General features: G+C 35.2%; 1 protein-coding gene and 2 pseudogenes across 1 annotated transcript; 1 reads left to right on the top strand and 2 right to left on the bottom strand.

Moving 5' to 3' along the window:
* Positions 1-325: 325 nt before the first annotated feature.
* Positions 326-9,134, bottom strand: LOC116115047 (annotated as a pseudogene).
* A 974-nt stretch (positions 9,135-10,108) lies between these two features.
* Positions 10,109-14,700, bottom strand: LOC116115046 (annotated as a pseudogene).
* A 4,777-nt stretch (positions 14,701-19,477) lies between these two features.
* LOC116115045 lies at positions 19,478-21,428 on the top strand. The gene is made up of 2 exons (XM_031401179.1): positions 19,478-21,065; positions 21,148-21,428. The coding sequence occupies exons 1-2, from the start codon at positions 19,478-19,480 to the stop codon at positions 21,426-21,428; spliced, it is 1,869 nt and encodes a 622-aa protein (XP_031257039.1).
* The last annotated feature ends 1,736 nt before the right edge of the window (positions 21,429-23,164 follow it).

The raw sequence follows: 23,164 nt of genomic DNA, 5'->3' as shown, positions 1-23,164 counted from the left end.
ACCTAGTCCTTGAGATTGATTGTTACTTTCGACAATCCGCAACTGCCCAAGCATACCATTCATTTTCTATCAATCCTTGTACAGCAATACTTCACATCCCATGATTACATCACTCAAAAAAATTGGTTTCGCTTGCTATCTTTGTCATTTTGTTCCAAAATTTTCAGAGATATCCATACTCTAGGAGCTCATGGATAGGCACAGTGATCTGATCTGATGGTATCTGTTTGCCTCCTTTAGAGCCGTACAACACAACCACGATTATATGGTAAAATGCGTGTTATACCCAGATGCACAAACAGATTGTATTTATTCATTATAAACAAAAAATAAAATCAACAAATGTGATTATGGTATAACTCCTGATATGTGTAACTAGCAAGGGAAATATTGAATACCAAAAAAATAATAATAATAATAATTTAAGCATAGCACTACAGTTACTTTATCTTCATTCCCCATCCCTATAAATGGTACAATACACTGAACATGTGACCTTAGAGGTTCACAGAGACTAAGAAGTTTGTGCACTGGGCATAACAACAATTGATACGTATACCATGTCTTTCTTCAGGCTTCGATTACTATGTTTTGGTGTGTGCACCTCACTAAAAAGGTGGTTTTCCTCACCTTCATCCATTCTTCGACTTTGTTTAATCTACTCTTCAGTTTGGCAAGGATTCGTCAAGCATCACCAATGAAGAGTGGAGCTGTATGTTACTTATTTTCTATGCTCTTCTGTGGAAAAAAATCTGTTCAAAGAAATGGAGTAATGCCCGATTTCTATGGTCTATTCAATCTAATGCATGACCAGTTTTGAACTAGCTACACTATCAATCAATTCACGGCCTGTGGTTTCAAGAGGGAAAAGCAATGTAGCGATTGCAGACAGAAAAATAACAATCTCAAACAAAACTATGGCTGCAGTTTGATGGCATCCGTGAACTAGAGCTACTGCCACAAGAGGACATGCCATCCCACCAATTCTTCCGATCGCGCTTGCAACACCAACACCAGTTGTTCTCACTGAGGTAGGGTATATCTGCAGTTTAAACACAAACGAAAATAACAGTTTTTGGCTGTAATGAAAATATTTTCAAGATTATGCTTATGAAAAATATATACAACTCAACAAACAAAAATTAATTTCTGTACATACCTGACAGTTTAGAAATGACATAACAGTTATGAAATACTCTAGGTTATGTCTGTGGAGTAGGATCATGGGGTGGGATTGGACTATTTTTTTTAAAATAGTCCAATCCCATGTTTGGATGCTTCTTAGGAATTGGATATCCAATCCCAGTCACCTTTATTTATCCCAAATGATTGGGATAAAAAATTATCTTATTAAATTTATAAATATTATTTATTTAATTTATATAGTGATAACTAAATTATATACAAATTATGTACTTATTAATAATTATTTAAAATGTAATAGTTTTAATAATTTAAAAATTATTAATCAATATATTTAATGTTTTTAATTAACTTTTTAAAATAAATATTCTTATCCGGTCTCATACTTCACCAAACATAAGACAGTACTAATTCAATCCAATCCAATCCTGCCTCCCAAACGCAACCAAAGACTCTTGGGCTGATTTACTCCTATGATAGGGAGAAAAGCCTTGTAAACACTGTACATAGTATGACAACACAACCTTAGAAGAGATGAGATAATGGTGAATATACCTAATACAATAATTTGTATCTCAGAAATCAAAATCATCCAAAGCAATCATCAATACTAGAAGCAATTACATTGGGGCTGGCCATCCGTAAATTTTCCAAAGAAGGGAAGTTCTGTCCTTGTTGCAACCAGTTTTAAGTTATTTTCTGTACATTCAACAGAACCTTTTGGTGTTAAGATGGAAATATTGAAACTAAATTGTGTATTGAACTTCTATCTCACAAACGTTTAGATTGAAAGCATTTTTCTTTTGTGATTTCTGTAATGAGATAGCGCTGTGCACGGAAGATAAAAAAAAATTTCCTATGGAAACAAGACATAAACTCTTCACTTACCTCTGGTGCATATATATACACATTGTGAAGCTCCCTGAATCATATTCGCTCAAAGAGAAGACCTGTTGTTAAACCCTCAGACTGCTGGAACAGCAAAGGAAGCAGAAATGCGCAACAGCAGAAGAACATAGCTGACATTGAAAGCTTACGACCAAGTTTATCTACTATGGCAGCTGATAATGGAGCCCGGAAACTCTTGAAGCAAATCAAATCAAAGTTAAACGTTAACAAGCAGCTTTCTAGGAGTGCAAGATTAAATTTCATATTAGTATAGAAAAGATTTTGAAAAAATTAAAAAAACCAAACCTGCAAAACTGGTGATGAAAACATCTTTGTATCAATATCCTGGGGTTTTTCAGATTGCAGTTTATCTGCACAGTTATTGTGTCCATTGTTCAACTCAGTGGTCAGCAATACAAGCCCAAATAGAAATGCATTGCCAAAGAACACTACCCATAAGAGCAAGGTTGATCTGATTAATTCTGGAGAAGAAGCACTAACAGTGCAGAGATGCCACCCATGTTAGACTCTGTCCACTCAGGAGTTGCGTATTCATTTTCTGTTTCATTAGCCTTAGGAGTTGAATCTTCCTCTTCTTCCATTCCCTTGGGAGTTGTATTGTCTTCATCAAGACTTGCTATATCAAACACCTAGTCTCTAGCTACGCTTCCCCATCAGAAACAAGATCACCAGAAGGAAGTGGTGTGCCATTAATTTTTGCTATTTTCTCCAAAATAAGACGTGCTTCGCTGTTCTACCTTTCAAGCATAAATACCTCGGTGATTCAGGAGTCACCCTGTATAAAAGGAGAAACAAAGAAGGGAGAGAGGAAAGCACAAGTAGCCACCTCCAACCCTGTCTTGGCTAACACTGCAAGCAGACATCATAAGGATGAGTGTTCCCTCCATAATCCTTTTTATAGTGAATTAGCATACTAACGGGACAAATATCACGTCATTTGAAATTCTCCTTTCTTTTTTCTTTGGCAAGTAAATGCAAAAAACTAGAAAAAATGCAATAGCAATGTCTTTTCTACTTTAGGGTGCAAGTAGCCAAGTACCAAACACAATGAAGCCACGGTGGATGGCAAGATTTGGACAATCATAGGTGACCACATATTAGTGACTTTTAAACACAGTGCTAACGGCAACGTGTTTTAAAACACAATATCCCGCAATGAGGAAATGTATTTGACAGGGTATAGTCTCACTACATGCCCCAATTGCAGAACTTGGAGACAGTTATCAAATCAAATGACCAAAGACAAAGGTAGGATGAAAAAAAATAAAATTAACTACAAGGAATCAATGAATTGCCACAAAAAAAAAAAAAAAAAAAAAAAATGAAAGATGTCTAGGAAATCACAGGCATACCCACGCAAGTGCGCCTCCAAGACTGTCCCACCACTCCAAAGCTGAAAAAATAACCATCCAAACGCCTCTGTTTGGAGCAGGAATAAACTCTAGAAACCAAGATGAGAGCACAGGACCGCCTCCCAAACCAAGACCACCAACAACGAAAGATGTCAAAAAAATAATAATTGGGGCAAAAGCACTCAGAAAACCAGCTGCGAAGTTACTACGCTGTAACGAGGAATCCTTTCTGAAGGAAAAGAATTAAGGAAAAAAAGAAAAGAAGAAGCAGTGATCAATTCAAATAAGGTACATATGAACCGCACTATAATGCTGCAAGATAAGCCATATCAAATTTAAAATCACATAAAAAAGTAGTAAAAGCATCCATAGTTACTAAGTAAGGTGACTATGTCCATTCTTTCAATACTAAAACTCCCGATTCAACTATGTATTAGAAAAAGGTGAAACCTGAAGAAGTTCTAAGGACCATTTATTTTATATATTAGCATTGGCAGAGAACTTTTCACCAAGGATGTTGCCTCAATCACATCTGCAAGATCTACATTACAAAACTAATTCATTGAGCGAACCAGGAAGCAGGGATTAGTCCCATCTAAGAACCCTTTAATTCTATTTCAATAACATTGTGTTGACTATTCCTAAAGGTGTAACTTTAAAGTCTTTTTGTTTCTCACTTTCCCTATGGTAGTTTACATCTCAAGGTCATATTTTCCAGGCCAAGAGGTAAGAACAGAAAACCATTTCTTATTCAGGAGCAAAAAGAAAGATGAAATAAACTAGTCATTTTAACCACTATGATCATCTTCACGCATGGTAAAACAAAGCAGCTTGTCATTAGTTTCATTTCACCTAGACAAATAATTTATTCCCTTGAAAATAAGTGACAGAGAATCAATATTGAAAAATTCCACAAAACACTGAAGGCAGATTTAGAAAAGCAGACACAAATGATGATTCAAAAAAGCGAAGACTGCAAACAATTAATGAGAAAATGATGAAGGGCACACCTTCTCCATAATTGTCTGACATAATGCCCCATGAGTAGGTCCCAACTAGCATTCCCACAAAAACAGCAGTTGTTATGGACCTCTTGCTTAGAGGAAAGACCCCATAAATTGAACTGCTGGTCCTACAAAAGATAGGAGCATCATTTCCATCGCTTCCGAAATCAATCCCATGCCAGCATAAGCAAGCACACAAGCTTGAAATTTCCCAAATCCCATTTTCACAAGAGCTTCATCCACAGTATAGTAGAGTTTTCTTCTTGATTTTCATTCCCATCTAAAAATCAAAGAGACAGAATAACTTAAATTTTATAATCCATATTGCTTGTAAATTGTTTTGAAGTATTGCAGTAACATTGTGGTGATTTTGGAGAGTTTCTACATGATTTTCCCGAAGAACTTCTGATTAATACTTCACCACATATTATCAGTTGCTTTGCATCTACATTTACAATAAGATACAAGACACCGGTCTAACACTTGAGTCCCGATACATAGTTCAAACAATCTAAACTTCATTTAAGCTAGAGTTGGCAATAAACTATCCTAATGATTTGATAAATCTCTTTTGAGCCTCAAAGAACTTTAGGAGATTGAACAAAATGTTTAATTTCAAGTAAAGAATGGTGAAACGTTCAATGATATTATCCTGATGTTGTTAAATATGTAAAGTTCCATTCCTAGTGCGAAATTCTTCTCACTAACATGAAATTCAATGCTATTGGATTGATTTACTTCTTCACTCGCACATGCTTTCTCATTACAAATCATGTAACCAGATACGATGTAAGCACAGTAACATATACATATACCAGTACATATAAATACGTGTTCGAAATACAAATTTCCTGAAATTAGCAAATATATGAATATTGCGACTGCAATCAAATGTGTATGTTGGGAGTGTAATATTCAAAGATAAGTAAATAATATGTGGGTTTAATCAAGAACCAGGATTGAACATGAAAATGCGGTAAAGAATCAAGATTGATCTCACCAAACACAGAGGGGCACAAACGAATACAAGCATTAACGTAAAAGAAACAAGAAAGAGAAAGTGCTGTATATGAAAATAAGGACGAACCTTTGGTATAAAAGTTAAAAGAAAAAGAGAAAGTAATTCCGTTCTTCTTCTGCTTCGCCGTCCTCGTTCTCAACCTTAACATGTTTAGACACGAACAAAAGTCAACCTAAATGGTTGACGTTGATTGGTTCTAAACTGTTAGTTGGCCTTGTTAGAATATTGTTCGATGTATTAGTTTTTATATAATATATATATATATATATATATATTAATTTGTTGTGAAAAAATATGATTGGTTGATTTTAAATTAAAATAAACTTTTATCCAATCATCTTTTACTAGATTATATATATATATGTTTATGTTTGTATTGAAATTGAGTAAACGATTTTTTCTCACCCAAAGTTTCATTTAATGGCACTTTTTCACCCAAAAAGTTTCAAACTACTATTTTTTCATCCAAGTTAATATTCCGTTACTATCCAAAGCTGATTCTGGTGACAAAAATTATCTCCTCTCATCACCATTGAACCTACGGTCTCTTCTTTACAAAACCTCTCTACTCCGATACCTGATTTCTATTGATTATCGGTCATCGCAAAGTTAGGGTTTCTGGTTGTTAGCTAATTTCTGACTATTCTGACAACGAATATTCAATTGATCACCATATTCGATCCACCAGCCTCCATTCTACAAATCTCTCTTACCCGACTCTTGGTAATTGTCAAACATCGGCTGAGAAAGTGAAGTTTATTTTAATATTAATAGAACATAAATTGGGTGGAAAGTGGTATTTTGAAACTTTTTAAGTGAAAAAGTGTCGTTAAGCAAACCTTGGGTGGGAAAAGGTCTTTACTCTTGAATTTTATAAAATAATTTAAACAAACACTTTCGATTTCCTATCCTATTCGATTCCAATCAAAATGTATATTGTTTCCCTATTCTCAAAATCTTATCAAAAATTCTTCAATTATTTTTAATTTCAAATCCTACTTGTGTAATAACCATCAAACCTACCTAACAATAGTATTTAAAAAACTACTCCAAATGACTAAACAACGCACCCAGATATCTATCCTAACCCATTTATACATAGCATATTTGTATCAAAATGATGTCATGTAAGAAATATTAAGCTTAGGCTTCTACATTCTGGCAATAACTTTAGGAGTTTTTAGATAGTAATATATGTTATTTCAATTGGTTGGAACTTGGAATGTATATTTGAGTGAAAAAACTCTTCTTCTTGGTCTGGTACAAGAATCGTTTATATATAGCTTCAACTGCCTCAGCATCTGGCAATGCAAGTGAATTTACACACAGCTGAAAAGAACATTACATTCCTAAACATGGTTTGTCATCAAGATAACAGAAAAATAATACAGACTTCAGACCTTATAACACCACCTTCCAAAAAGCATTTACATTGAAGGATTATACACCTCATATTAGATGCCACTATCCGATCAACTAGTACAAGTACTATTGCTATTTGCTATGTCTAAGCTGGGCTCTTCCTTTGCTTGGCACAGTGAGCTCCTTCCACATTAGTCACCCCTTCAGATTTAGTGTGTTCAACTCCATCCATCCACAGTCACCATTTTCCGATACGGTTTCTGATGATTCATCTACAATCCTTCATCCATCGGATCAATCTCATCAGCCACTATGTCACCTTTCCGGACTAACTTGGAGTTCTTCAATTGCAAGTTATAGTGAACAAATGTCAGATCACTCAATCGTTGTTGTTCAATACAATTCCTTCCTTTTTTCATCAGCTTCTCAGACAAATTTCTCTTCAAACATATTTGAAGCACCATCACATGTCTGACTCAAAATTCTAGTGGCAATTTCCGCAACTCAGGATATTGCTCTCCAAATGAGACCACCACTCGGCTGCAATGGGACATGCAGGGAACATAAGTAAGGTACAGGAATTTAACCAGTTCAAAATATTGAAAGATGAATACAATCATCAAGAATATCCAAATAAAAATTTTTACCTGGAGAATTTTTGTTTATTTGGTCAATGCACTCCCCAGACTAAAAGCACCCTTAGCATGTCTATACTCATCCAGCTGAAGAGATATCAAATCTTGAGTCCGCTGATCTTGCACCATCCTAACAATACAGCATAGCAGACCGACGAAACCTCGGATCAATAAAGAAATCACTTGAAATAAAGAAACTTGGGTTTAAGTAATAACCAGCCGCATGTAGAGGGCTATGGAGATGTTTGTCCCAAATCTCATCAATAATTTTCAAACAAGCATATATTCAGATTTCTTGTTATTAAATTCCTCTTTGATCGTCTCCTTTGCTTGATCCATGGTTTCATACATATACCCTACTTGGGGTTTATCAGCCCAATGATCAAACACAGAACACGCACAAGTGGTATAGTTGCCTAAGAACCATCCTGGCTCCACTCCAGAAAGAATGATCCTTCACTAAATTGCAACCCTTGTTCCCTCTGTAGTAGTAGCCCAGTTTGAGGTGTTCCCTCAGATGAGACAAACATGGCCATCACATTTTTCTTTTTCAAGACAATATTCTCTAGAGTCATATAGGCTTGCTGATCCACAAGGAGGGCTTAATAAGGTTGCAGTCACCAGTAAATCTCTGAAGATTTTTAATACTGATCATGGCCATGAATGAACTTGTAATGGTTTTTGTCTTATCTAATATCCTCTGAACAGAATCCATCATACCAATCTTCTCAAGCTCAGCTCAATGCAATGGGATGCACTCACAGTCCAAAACACTGACCTTCGCCTTTCCATAAACTGCTTGCCTATGTCCCCCATCCAGCCTGATGTAGAACATGCAATTATTTGAAATCATTATTAACTCCCACTCTTCAATAACTCCATCTAGAAGCAACTGCAGAGCTCACATCACCAATAATGGCCGAAACATCAGCTGATCTGAGATAAATTGGTCCCTGAGGACAGTCCACAATGAACTGACCAAGTTTCGACCATTTTCATCAATCCATCCATCACCAAATGCTACTCCAGTGCTTGCCCATGATTGTCTTATCCTCTTCACATACTCTTCATTTCCTTCACTTCTTCATGAAGAATCCCACCCCTCAGATCCTGACACTGGGGATCTCACATTTTGGCTGACCATGACAAAAAGGAGCATTTATCATGTCCCGAAAGCTTGAAGAATTGACAACACTGAAATCAATTCCCTCTCATAGAAAAAATCTACCAATACTTTTGTGAGTTTCCCATGATATTGAATCCTTTTTCTTCTCAGCATTGATGCCTGTTTGTAAAGCTATCCTTTTGCTGAGAATTGAAACACTTTGTGTCTCACTTTCTTCTAATTCAGATTCCGTCTCTGTATAGCTTCGACTCTCAGAGCCAGTGGCTTCACGTTTGAAACGCTTGACACCATTGCATCTGGAGGATCTATCCTGTTTCCGTGAGAGTCCAGTTTTAGTTTCTCCGATTTGCTCATTCAGACTTGCTTTTTTATGTCTAGCAATTCTTTTCTAAATGTTTCCTTGACATTTTCAGGAGCCTTTTCACAAGGTATCACGTCTCCACGAAACCTCCCAAATGGTACTGAGGACACATGAGCCACTCACTTCCTTACCACAATAATTGCATTGTACTCGACGCTTTTCCTATCCACTAATGTTCCATGGTCATAAATATTGAAGTAGAAGACATCATCAGTAGCCATTTTTCTGGACTTGAAATGAAGAGATCCATGAAAAGTCAAGAACCTAAACATGCCCAATGAGTAAGTCAAGTTCTTTCACCAAGCTTTGGCAGCAAATGCAAATCCTCTGCACAAAGTATCAGAAACAGGAAAAAAAAAAAAATTACAAAATCAGTTTTTAAACCATACTAATACATCTTCAAGCTACGGATTACAGAAAAGAAAGTGATTTATCATTTCGTCTCCACATGAACTTAAATACATAAGACAAAAAACAAGCAACAGTGTGTAAATAATGCAGCAACTCGAGCTAAGTCCATTATCAAGTAGCCTAGCAATCATCATAAAATGTATTAATTAAACAAAGAGACAGAGAAGCAAAGGATTTGCATGCGGGAGAACCCAAGTCAAACATCAAAAGGAAATTTTTTTTTCTTTTTTAAGGACAATTAAATGTCATACAGAAAGCCAACCAGGACTTTTGCAAGAACAAAGATGAATACTTAAATGGGTACGTCTAGGCTAATGGTCTCATCAAAAAAAGAAAATGAAATTAACAAAACAAGCAGATTTGGGGAGATGAAATGGAATACCTTTTTGGTGTTGGAGACTCCGAAACAGAACATCAAAAAGTGAAGAACTTTGGCTGTCTTTATATCAAAACCCTTCCATCCCTATCGTCTAACTCGTGAGTGAGTGAGTGGTTACAGACCGACAGACCAGAGCCAGTCATCCTGTATATACGTGCAACTCTCTTACCGAACCAGCTTACTTTATGGCACGCTCCTTTTTGTCTTCTCTTAATAATAAAATATTATTATTTTAATCCTTAATATATTTTTACTTCCTTTACCCATACAAATATGCGTTACATAAACTTGTTACAAACAAACTCCCCAGGAAAAAAAAAAAAAAAATAGAGAGTTTCCTTTTTATCTTTTACTTTCAGAATAATTTCATTCTACAGACTCCACTTAGTGAATTTTCTTTTTACTTTATATGTCTGTGTTATCCAGAAGAGCTTTCTTGTTTTCATCCTTTGCTTCAGCACTGAACCAGAAGCAAATTCTCATTCATTCAGATTCTAAAAGTCAAGAGATAGTAAAAAATCAACATAATCTAAATTCAATCACTAATCTACACGAAACTCACTATATCTACAAGTACTATGTATGTTGAAGATGATACAAATAATAAACTATGAAAAATCTTAAGGGCCCTGAAGCTGTCATTGCACAGGTTTTCAACCATTCTTCATCTGAAGCTGATTCTGGCTTGTCGTCGTCAGACGAATCTTTTTCGCATCTGGCTTCGATTCACTATTGTCAGTAGCTTTATTTTTGATGGTAGAGCTGATACAGTCCGTTTTGGACTCGTCTGGTTGGTTAGGCAAGCCACTAACTGATGGAGAAGAAAGCTGCACCTCAGAATCTTTGCTCGGATCGGTCATTGATGACAAGCTTTGAGAAGGAATCAGGGCAATGCCAGCTTTCTGCTGTTCCTCCAAGATCTTCTGCAAGTACCTTGCATGCTCCTCTATGCGCAACTGAAGGGCCCTCTGTACCTGCGCAAAGGTTTTGCAAATGCGAACAATTACACCAATATGAACTGTAAGTTCCAGCCAATAACTTTCAAGAATTCAGGAGAAAATATATTTAAATTAAGCATTAAACATACCTCAAGCTGTTCATGCAGCTGTTTCTGAACTTCCATTTGCATGCGCAAGGCCTCATGATTTGTACGCTCCTATGACAAGAAGTAAAAGTATAATTAAATACATTGTGTCATGTAACAAAACAGGAAACATTTTCTGGTACAGATTGTGAATTTAAAATGATATTGACCCTTCTTTCCGTCCATCACATTCATTGCTGCTTGCAGTTGCTCTATTTTCTTCAGAATTCAAGTCTCTTTCTGCAGATCAAAAGGACAAGCCAAATGTAAGCTCTTGCAAATGGCAATTACATAAACTTCAAGAGTGTCATCATCAGTCTAATTGGAACTAAGACTAACATCATAAAAGTTAAGCCAAGAAATGAAATATCATAATCATGCAACACTGAAACATACTTCCCTTTACAACAGTGGCATCACAGCACGAGGCAGAAAATTAAACTAACACGCAACAACAGGACAAGCTGAAGATTTGTGTTCAAAGGACATTTCTGACATTCTTATAAGCTAACCCTCATTAATGGTTATAAGCAAGATCAAAGCAAAATAGATCCAAGCAATTATAAGTAGTAATCAACCCATCCAACTATAAAAATCAGTTTTATGAAATTATTCTACATAAACAGCCGTCGAAGACAGTGGATGCACATATTTTGTTAATATTGGTGAATAGTCTCAAGAGTTGACATATTTTCCAAAAAATCCCCATACTACAAATACATACCAAAGACGCACGGACAGTGCCAAGAGACAGATAGAGCAAATCTTAGCAACCAAAAACTAAGTCATGTCACCATCATAAAACATATCTATCAATATTTAGCCCCTTAATAAGCATCTTTGACCACTTGATGCAGAATCTCTATGCATCGACTTGTTTATTTTCACCTTAATTTTTTTTCTCAAACGAAGGTTTTGTCCCCTCAATTTGCAATCAGCCAGTTGTTTATTTACTATCTCACTGCTAGGAGAACTCATATCCCTACAAAATCTGCCAAACCTCTCAACTCATTCTCCTAGGATTGATCCACAATCTCTTGCAAACATCATTTGACATTATGATCTATTTTGCATGCATCTGAAACTTGTACAACTTTAAAAAACCAGCTAAGAGCTGGGAAGAAAGTTTGGCTAGCCAATGACATCCCATAAAATGCATGTGACTGTTAGAGGATGTGAACATGAAGGAATGAACCATCAAGAATAAAGAATTGATGATTCAGCAATTATCAATAAGAATATGGACATGTTGATAAAACATTAGCGTCAACTACATAAATAAGTAAAAAAATTTAAAAGGGAAGCCCATTGGCAAGATGATCTGGAAACCAACTACAAACTCTAACTTAACCAGATAAGTTCTCAAATAGAACAACTTGGTTGAAACATTCACTAGCGTAATGGTTCAAAATAAGCTTATGATAATGGAATATGCTTATAAGCCTATTTCATGATGCATCCATTACCTTCCTTTTTCTCTGGCACATACTTAGCAAGTCGGTATTTCTGCAAAAGATGTATAAATGAAGACGTAAGCTTAGATAGAGTAACAGCTAATTTAACAAGTACCACTTAAATTCACTAATACTTCATTGATTACCTGTAATGGCTTTTCACTGATAGATGTGTCAAACCTTCTACATTCATGAGCTTCAATACACCTTGGGAGTAGCCTCTGCATTTTAAGTAAATCAATGAGCCTCTTTCAATTATTAAACATTGTCAAGCATAATTTTGTACTGCAATGGGCTCTTCCTGTCAACAATAAAGTTATTAGCCCAATTTTTTTAATAGAATGGACAACATACTTTCAGCTCCATCAAATTTGTTGACAGCCGCCACAAAGCCTCATGAAGCTCGGGTGTCCATCTCATTCTTGGCTTGTTGCAGTGGCTGGCCCAGGAGAGGGGTGATTTGTAAGAGCATCAACAGGTGGTGCTGAAGAGACATAGCTCGGATTACATCCACTCCAATGGAAGGTTTTGTTGAAGATTGAGGTGTTTCATATATTTCCTGGATGAACATCAGCACGAAAGAAACACACTAGTCAGTAGAGTCATGCAGCAATGCCCATGTACAATGTAACACAAAGGCAAACCAGCAGTGCCCATGAGAGGGTCGCAATGTACATACATCAAGCTGGGATTTTCTCCATGTTCAGTTATAGCTATGTCAAGTTCATCAGACAAAAACTGCAGCTCCAAATGATCATTAAGTGCCAAACTGTCATCTCTACAAGTGACTCCATGAAAGCGACCACCTGAAATGTCTCCAGAAAATTGAAGTCTTTCATAAGAGATTCTGATTCCTCTCTTCATTTGGGTTCCCTATATCCTCACTGAAAAGCAATGGAGATTTTGTTGAGTCACTGCAGAACCAGACTGGTTGCATGGGAGATGTAAGAAATGGTAAATTCCCAAGTTGACGATGGGTTTCAGAGCTTGATGAGATGATAGGTATAAATTGGTACAAAAATGGGAAGACCGTGAAAATGAGCCCTTTGAATGTTGAAGATGAGACCCAGGAGTCCCAGGCTACTCGGTCCAGGTGAAAAACAATACTTGGGGATTGGGATGTAGGTGCTTGAATATGATTAGAAAAACTAGAGATTCTTTTCGTATAAAAGGTGATGGATGTGGAGAGACATTCACCAGTAGATAGCCTTTGCCCTTCTGATTCAACCACAAAAATTATGAACTTGGGGTACGGCAGTGCAACAGGGCTGTTTGACTCCTTTGTTAGACTCAGTTTGAGTTGCAGAAATGAAACTATGATGGTTCATGGTGTTTGATGACAGCTAAACTTGACGAATGCAAAAATTCAGAATCTTGCAGAACTTCAAAATGAGAAAAAAGGGTGAAATTGAGATATGGGATCAGAGTTTAGGCTTCAGTGAGTTGAGTGAACAGAAGTTTATATTCAAGTTCAAAACCAAGAGACATTCTTAAGAGTTCAAAACAACGATGTGTGAAACACTATCTCAATCTTCATGCAGAAACCTTTCTTTCTTTGTTTCAGGGATCAGCAACAAGCTTTCACATCTCAATACCAAAGCTCTGTTTCAACACTCCTTTCTTCAATACGTGAGTCTTTCCACGAATTCACCCATTTCAGAACAGAGACACTCGATCAGTCATCTGTTAAACTCAATACAGGAGAAAACCCACAGAGTAGAAGGGCAAAAGAAACTACATCATGGTATACAGAAAATCATCTTCTCAGGTACATACTGTATAATACCATCTAGTACGTGTCAGCTTTGTAGCATCAGGAAAAACAAATCAAATAACATAATATCCTTAACCCTTAATGACAGTACAGAGAGAAATCAAGTTTTGGAGAAGCAAACCCGTTTAGCAGCTCTACTAGTTATCTTAAAGGTGATCTATTTGATATGGAACAAAAATAGACTGCAAGCAAATGACAAAGCATTTGATTATAAATTGCCTAAGCTACCAAAACTGCTGTTAGTTCCCTCATTGGCCTAAACCTAACAGCGCCCTTCTCAGCAGCCAGATATAAGCACCCCAAAACATCTAAAAGCCTCAGTTGGCTACTTTAGAACTATTACACACCTTAAACTACAACTAAAATATAAACAAAGGAGCTGTTCATGAAAGAATAAATGGCTCCACATTAGCTGATTTCAACCAAAAAAAAAAAAAATACTTGGCATACTCATAAGGAAATGAGACATGACAACAAAAATTAGTTGCGCTTCTACGTCACGGGGTCAGAATCTTCAGCATCATCACTCACAGCATCAAAACACAAAATCAATCTTTTTTTTTTTTCAGTTTCAAATTCATTCTCAAATCAAAAACGCCAAATACAATATAAACGGCAGTTGAGTAAACACAAATGCAGAATCATATCTCATCTCCCCCGGAACACATAAAACAATTCTCTCCATTTATAGAATTCCAGCATCTCATAGACTCTCACCATGGACATAACAATACACACAACAATGGATCCCACACAAGCTCCCAAGTCTTAGCACATCACACAATATGCAACAAATCACATTACTTGAAAATATATAAAGTAACAAGTTTGAGTCAGCATATCCAACTTAACACAAAGTTTGCGGATTCCTGAACCATTAAAATCTATCTCAATCACACATAACCGGAGTTCTTTTTAAAAATAAATAAATAAATAAGCCTAACAAAGCAGTAAAATTAAGAAGCACATGGAAACAAAACTCAGAGGAAGAAGAAGAAGAGAAGAGAGAGGAAGAACCTGACAGGATATTGAGAGTAAATGGCGCATGTGTATGAGAAAGATAAGATGAGATATTACGAACAATGAAATTGCTATTGCTTTGAAAAAACCGTAAAGGTTTCAGAATCCGAAAGCCAAATTACAAGGTTTTGGCTATGGCCATTTCAGCAATAAAAGCACAGCTAGCTTTGGATATTTTGGCTGCTGCTTTTGTGTATTAGAGAAAACAAAGAATGAAAGAAAGATGACGTTAGATTGATTGATGTTGTTACATGTTTTTTATCACACGCGGCTTCCAACTGAGGTGTAGTTCACGTACCCATTAAATGTCGATCCAGCCAATCATATTCTAATTTTAGATTTTTAGATTTCAAATTTGTTTTTATTTCCTTCTACAGACGTGTTTTACTGCCTCACAAACTCCCTTGTAATATCTACATCCCATCGATCAAATTTTCATTTTCATCCTTATTGTTTTGTTGTATCATTTGTTCTATTGACTTACCAGAATTATAAAAAACGATGGACAAGAGCAAACAACTACGTCTACATATTTTGAGTCAAAGGACCAAAATGCTTGTATCTCAAATAAATGTCCTAAACGTAATAATCTAAAACTATAGGGACAACAAGAATAGTTTATTTGCATTATTTTTTTACAAGTCAATTGAGCATTAATTTATTGATTTTGAGGTATTTTTTTTTCATATATATAGTAAACAAGAGGGGGTGTGTTGTTTTACACACCAATAATAAGCCGGCGGAAGCTTATGTTAATTTTAATGTAATGAAAAAAGGTGTAAATTAATTTTATTAAAAGAATATTTATGATTTAAAAGATAAGAGAGGAGTGGGGGGACGCGGATGGGGATGGGGTCTCTTGGCAATGAAATTCTAAAAATTCAATATTTTTTTTAGGCAACTTGTGATTTAACTTCAACCGTTTTGATCACCCTGAACGTACTTATTATTATTTAGACCCCACCTTTTTTTTTAATAAATAATAATATATATTTTCCATTATCAACAGTCTATGTCTCTTGGTGTGATCTCCAGGTACCACCCCCACTAATTTGTCACTAGGTACTGTATATGTTTTTTTAAAAACAAGGCTGGGAATCTTTGTAAGAGATCAATCCCATGATTCTTAGAAAGCTTAAAATATGCATATCTATTAAATTATGTAATCATGCAAAACCCAAATCTTACCTCTTCCTTGTGACCATATAACAGCTCTTTTATTGAGGTGAGTTATATTCAAGAGTCTTATGTTTCGAGTTGTGAGCAATTATCTAATTTTGATTTATCGGCTTTAGCTTATAATGTGTTCTGTGGTCCTGTTTGCCGGTAATTATGCCCAAATACCTCATTATTTAAAAAAAAAAACCAAACCTAATTTTGTCTAAATTTTCTTAATGTTAGGGACTAGAAAAATGCATAAAGAAACATAATAATTGCAAAATGGAAAGAAGACAACTAGACAAGAAGCCATTTTAAATAAGCAACTGGGTTTGAAAGAAAATGAGTTAGTATTGTGGCAACTTGTGTTTTGTGTAGTCTCTATCAAAGAAAGGCCATAAAAATGGATGGGTTTGGAAGAGAGGGAGCCTGAGCCGACCCCATGGCCAATCAACCTTGACCAAGCATTATATATATTCATATTTGTAAAGTAAATTGTACATTATTAGAAGAATCTTCACTTTTTTTTTTTTTTTTTAATTGTGGGTTACTCTTGCGCACCACCCACTACCACTCATTTTCAATTTCATTCACCCTACTCTCATAGTTAAGATACGGATAATCTAATTCTCGATCTAACGTCTGTTAATTAGTTTATTAGATGAACTGTTTACTTGTACTTATTTGATGCAGGATAAGTTGGCTTATTCAAAGTTAGAAATCATTAAACTATTTCTGTTTTTTTTTTTTTTTTCCAACACGAGTATCCAGGCTAATTTATGTATATATTGACTAATATGTGACTAACACAATATTTTACCGTCATAATCACCAACTTAAGTAATGAAAGTCAGGAGGATTCGAACTTAAGATCGTACGTCTTAACCATAGAGTTAAATACAAGAATTAGTGCATAAAAGATAAAGAGAATGAAGTTTGGGAAAGAGAATGAAGTTTGGGGAAGAGGAAAGGGTGCATTTGGTTTAATATTCCTATCCATATTCTCAATCCTATTCCCAAAATATTTGTTTGTTTAATTATTTAAGAAATATTAGTATTTTTTTAATTATTTTTAGACCCATTAAGTTTATTAATTTCATAATACCCCTAAAAAAGTTTAAAAATCAACAAAAACACCCTTACCCACCCATTCTTGCCAGATTCTGGCAACCACCATCGGTTGTAGCCGGAATCTATCACAACAGCCTATAAACGACTAGAACTAGCCGGTAATTCATCGATCTGGCATTTTTCGATCAAATCTGGTCGTCGTTGACTGACAACGATGACTATATCTTTGGCCGCCGTCCAGATCTAGACTTTTGTAGCCGTCGACGACTAGATCTGGCCTTTTCCGGCCAGATTCGTAGTGGATCTGGTCGAAAAAGGCTATATCAACGCCCTACCCAACAAATTCGACCGGTCTGCATCGTAAAGCCATTTACTGTGGGTGGGTGGGGGTGTTTTTGTCATTTTATAAAATTTTTATATATTGTAGTGTTTGGTTAAATTTGCAAAACTAGGAGGTTGTTTTTATTAATTTTTAAATTTTATCTCGTAATATTCTTTTATTCAATTACCCAATATTATTTCTAAAATTATATCTAAAATAACAAAACAATCAGTCCAAAAATCTTTTGGGCTGATGGAGGATGTGAATGGGCAAATCTTCCAGATCTTTTTTGTGGTGGCAAGTGGATGCTTTCATAAATAATCATAATATACTAATATGTAACCCTAATTGATCACTGATTAGTGGTGGGGTCTTATCATTATTATTGATGATGATGATAAATAAGCAATTTGTTACCATTTCTTCTCCCCATTACAACCTTTTTTTTTAATCAAGATGTTCATGATAGTTTACACATACCTGGGTTAATCTTCTTTGTAGCAACGCATCGTTATAATCCCCCACTTAAATCGAGGATACTCTTATAGGGAATTGAATCTAAGACCATGTGTTTATCCTACTACAACTCCTTATTAGTTATCATAAACAATTAACTATCAATATAAATAACTTCCTAAAAGAAACATAATGAGAGAAATATTGTTGCACATAAATAAAATACTACTATTTAATTATAACCAAATCATTTTGGTTGAGAAAGTTTAAGGAATCTGTATCATAATATAATCACATTAATGTATTGTTTAAATTAATTTTTCGGGCCCATTAAATTAGTCATGGTCTCTACTCTCTACTTGCATACATGATGGTTGAGTGTTGAATGATAAACCCCATGGGCTTAAATAGAGATAACCTCAAGTAGCTTGCCCAAACAACTTTTAGGCTGAGCCCATAGTAATCTTCTCCCCTTTGAAATACACCTTTTTTAAGTCCTCTTCTAAGCACAAAATCAAATTAAACAAGTCTCTCCTCGAGGCTGGTATCCTTACACCTCTTCTATAATTAAAAACAGAAAATTGAGTTTTTGTTCTCTAAATTACAAGAAATATAATATCCAATTGAAATTATTAAGCCGTATGTAAGTGACGAACATAATAGATAACTTTTGATGACAATATTAGAGGTTGCGACGATGATGATTTTAAATGAGTAATTAAGAATAACAACTAAGAGTTTTATTACCTTGCTAAATACACCTCCTTCTCACTTTGGAAAAAAAGAAAAAAAAAATGACATTTATACATACATTCATTATATATATAATTATCCAACGATACATAATCTTAACACGCGTGTAATACAATCCTCATAATTAATTGATAGTACATGCAATAATGATAGCGCGCGTGTAATGTACTATTCATATTAGTTGGTTTTACGTACATCGGATGCACATAATACTTTCTCACTTAAGTTTACATGAAAGACAATTGTCAAAGGAGAAGAAGGAACTTGACTTCATTACCCATTAGAAGCTGCCAATCATCCACCATAGACACCTCAGTATTAGTTGTTGAGAATTGAGATTGAACTGTCTTCATTCTTTTAATTTCCTCTCTTCTTCATACTAATGATCAATGGAGAACATCAGCACACAGAGAGCATAGATTTTTGCTAGAATTAATTCCTACATTTCCTTTCTTTGATCTTGTTTCATTCCTTGAGGTATGTATAAATACATATTTTCTATTTAATTTTCTTTGATTAGTTACTTCTCTATCGCTTATTTTCTCTGTCAAATGGTATATTGAAAGGCATATTGTGAAAATATTATTATATAATTAGACAAAAATGAATCACATGGAAAATTGTTGGGTGTTATTAATAGTTTACTTGTTTTGATGGATTTGCATGCATGAAGTTGATATTAATGACTGGTAGTGGTGGTGACTGTGGCACGGAGATCAATATTCAAGAGCATGGAATTGCTCTTGATGAGAAAAAAAGAAAGGTGAAATGCAACTATTGCGGCAAAGTGGTGAGTGGGTTCTATCGTCTCAAGTGTCACTTGGGTAGTTTACGTGGTGATGTTTTGCCTTGTGAGGAAGTCCCCCCAAGCGTCAAGGAACCTTTGAGAGCCAAATTACTTGAAACCAAAAGGAAAAATCTTGTCAAACAAGTTGATCAAATTTTACACCCACAACTTCCTTTAAAGAGGAATTGGACTTGCCCCAAGACAGATGATCCTGAAGAGTTAGTTGATCAGGAAGAGCAAAATTCACATCCTAGGAGAGAATCAAAACCTAAAAGCAAAACAGCCCAAGTTAACAAAAAGAACGCTCAAGTTGTGGCTCCATTACGGAAGCCAAAGGAACCCCAAAGGTACTGCAATGTCAATACTTCAAATGCTAAACTTAGAGAGGAAGTGAGACGGATGGGGAAGTATGTGAAGAGGGTTAGAGATTGTTGGGAAAAAACTGGATGTAGTCTCTTGCTGGATGAATGGGTTGATGAGAAGGGAAGAGACTTGGTTAATTTTTTAGTAGATTGCCCGGAAGGCATCATTTATATTCGCTCATCTGACCTTTCAGCATTTATTGGTGAAATTGATGCCTTGCGGGTGTTGTTAGAGGAGGTTATTGAGGAGATTGGTGTCCAAAATGTGGTACAAATCATCACATCCTCTACAACAACCCGGATGTGGCCTGCAATTAGGCATATTGTGGGACGTCATACAAACGTGTATTGGGCGTTGGAGTCCTCTCACTACATTGGTGTTATTTTAGAGAAGATAGGAATGATGAATCCCTTTAGAGAAATACTAAGCATGGCCAAGACACTAACCAAGTTCATTTATGGCGATGAAAATCTTCTCAAACTATTTAGATTTCACTCTCATGGACATGACTTGATCAAGCCTCACAGGATTAGGTCAGTAATGGCTTTCCTGAATTTGGGAAATATTGTATCCCAAAAGCAGAATTTGCATGAAATGGTCGCCTCCTTAAAGTGGAGAAACTCCACCTGGGCTTCTACAACTCAAGGCAAGAGCATTGTGAACTTGCTAGACAACCTCTCTTTCTGGAAAGGAGCCAAAGTACTTTTAGCAGCAACTACCCCTATTCTACGTGCGGTTTGTCCCATCAATGGTAAATCACTTCTAATGGCTGGCTACTTATACGAAAGTTTTAGGCGAATGAAGGAAGAAATAAAAGTTCAACTTGGAAATAAGGCTTCGCGTTACATGCCATTCTGGACTATAATTGATGAGATATGGGATATATATCTCCACAGACCTTTACACAGTGCAGGATATTATTTAAACCCGGGTATCTTTTACACCAAAAATTTCTACAGTGATTGCGAGGTTGAACATGGTCTTGAACGTTGTATCACAAGCATGGTGGAAGATCCTAACGATCAAGCTTTAATATCTAAACAGCTGCAGGAATACGAGCAAGCCGGAGGTGGTTTTAAAGATGGAAGTGGCATTGAAGCAATAAAAGATATCTCTCCAGGTACGTAATTAAGAGATGATTACTTGGATTTTTATGGTTTTTGAATTTGAGTTATTCATTATTTAAGTATATGTACATGCAGCTGAATGGTGGGTTCAATATGGAGAAGAATGTCCAGAGTTACAGAAATTCGCCATTCGGGTACTGAGCCAAACTTGTGATGGAGCTTTAAGATACGGTCTGACGAGGAGCTTGGGTGAGAAACTGCTGACAAGAAGAAGGGATTCGAATGAGCAACAACGATTGAAGGACATAACTTTTGTTAACTACAATCTGGAACTTCAAAACTCAAAATTGATGGGTGGATATACTACTACTGATAATAATGTAGCTGAAGAAGAGATCATAGATTATTTAAGATAGATAGATATATCCAGTAGTTATCCCATGAGCTTGGATTATTTCTTTTGAATTAATTTGCAGCAGCAGTTGATGATGAAGGATGGTAGGAGTAGGACCTTGTGTTCATTAATTCAGCTGGAACTTGTTTGTCTCATCAAATTATGTACAACTTTTGTCATTCCATTTTTATGAAATTAAGACTGCATTTGTGGATGGAGTTCATGTAGGTAGAGCTGGGCAACTGTTCAATCTTTAATTAGGAAAATTATTTTCCTTTCAAAAAATCTAGAATATCACATATACTATATCGTATTTAAATTAATGAATTCATAAACTCTTTAATTTTTATTTTTTTTATCTCATTTATTTATAAATCTGATATGATTAATATTTTTAAATTTAATAACCATATAATAAATATGCATATACTTCTGGTACCAGATCAACAACCATAAACTTTCTGATTCTAAAGGTTGAACTAATAACTAGTACGCTATATATATAACTAATGCATATTAAGGATATTGAAAATGCAAATGAAAAGTAATAACCATTGGCAAAATCTATTTGTATTTACTGGTAAAGGAGAGTATACCAACCATATATACCATGAGAAATTACATAAACAATGACATGAATTAATAAATATTTATTCATGAAGGGCTAATTTCATTTGTATGTTGAAAGATACTTAAATCCAAAATTGTCCAACTATTATAAAAGCTATTCTTTTTTTTTTTTTGTGGTAACCGAGGTGTTCGGACAAATTGATGCACATCTCGAGTATTCCTCAGGAGGAGCTATCCCACATTAATCCACCGTTGCGACTTTTCAGGTAAATCATAGGCAAAAGTACTACGACTTTATAAAAACTATTTGATATTCCATACAAATTACAATTGCCTAGAAAACCCTACAAAATGTCAAAACCTTTATAAACATTAAAAAACCCTAAAAACTAAGGTATTTGATAGCTTTCAATAACCGGTGTATCGTGTTGTTGACTTAAATATCTCTCAAAATGGATAAAATTAATCCTTCAAATCCCTTCAAAGAAGTATTAAATATATTAATCATATAAATAATTGAAAGAAAACAGTTAATACTTGCTTAAATAAATTGATTTGTGATATTATAATCTCATATCTTATGTAATTTTAGATTTTTTTGTTAAGCAATTAGGCTTCTTTTTAAGTTCACATGTCCAAAATTGGTAATTAAGTGCTTACCATATAATTGAGGAATCTATGGACAAGCACAACACTTCTAGTTAAAAAATAAAAGAATATTGCATTGCCAACCATAAAAAATTTTTAGAATATATAAAATAAATTCATTTCATAGACAATATAATAAAATCAAGGTGGAATGACGTTTTGACCTCTGTTTTAAAAACTGAACCGGACCTGTCAGTCAAACCGGTTCGACCGAGACTCGACAGCTTCTCCGGTCCGGTTCAAGTCTTAGGGAGGTTTTTGTAATATTTCAAAATTATAAGGGTTAATTTGTAATTTTATAGGAGTGTTTTGAAGATATGTTAAAAGTTTAGGGATTAATCAGAAATTTTTTGGCATATTTTTGAAATAAATAAAAATTTTAGGGACTAATTTAAACTTTTTAGGAAAATTTTTATAATATATTAAAATTTAAGAAATTAATATGTAATTTTTTAAAAATAAAATTCTCGCTAACATCATCAGTCCAATAGGTTGGACTGATTGACCCGTGACCTAGGCAATAAAACGGGTTACCCTCCT

Source organism: Pistacia vera, unplaced genomic scaffold (assembly GCF_008641045.1).
Source record: "Pistacia vera cultivar Batoury unplaced genomic scaffold, PisVer_v2 Contig73, whole genome shotgun sequence".
Classification (NCBI taxonomy): domain Eukaryota; kingdom Viridiplantae; phylum Streptophyta; class Magnoliopsida; order Sapindales; family Anacardiaceae; genus Pistacia; species Pistacia vera.
This window is presented reverse-complemented; position numbering and strand designations above follow the sequence as displayed.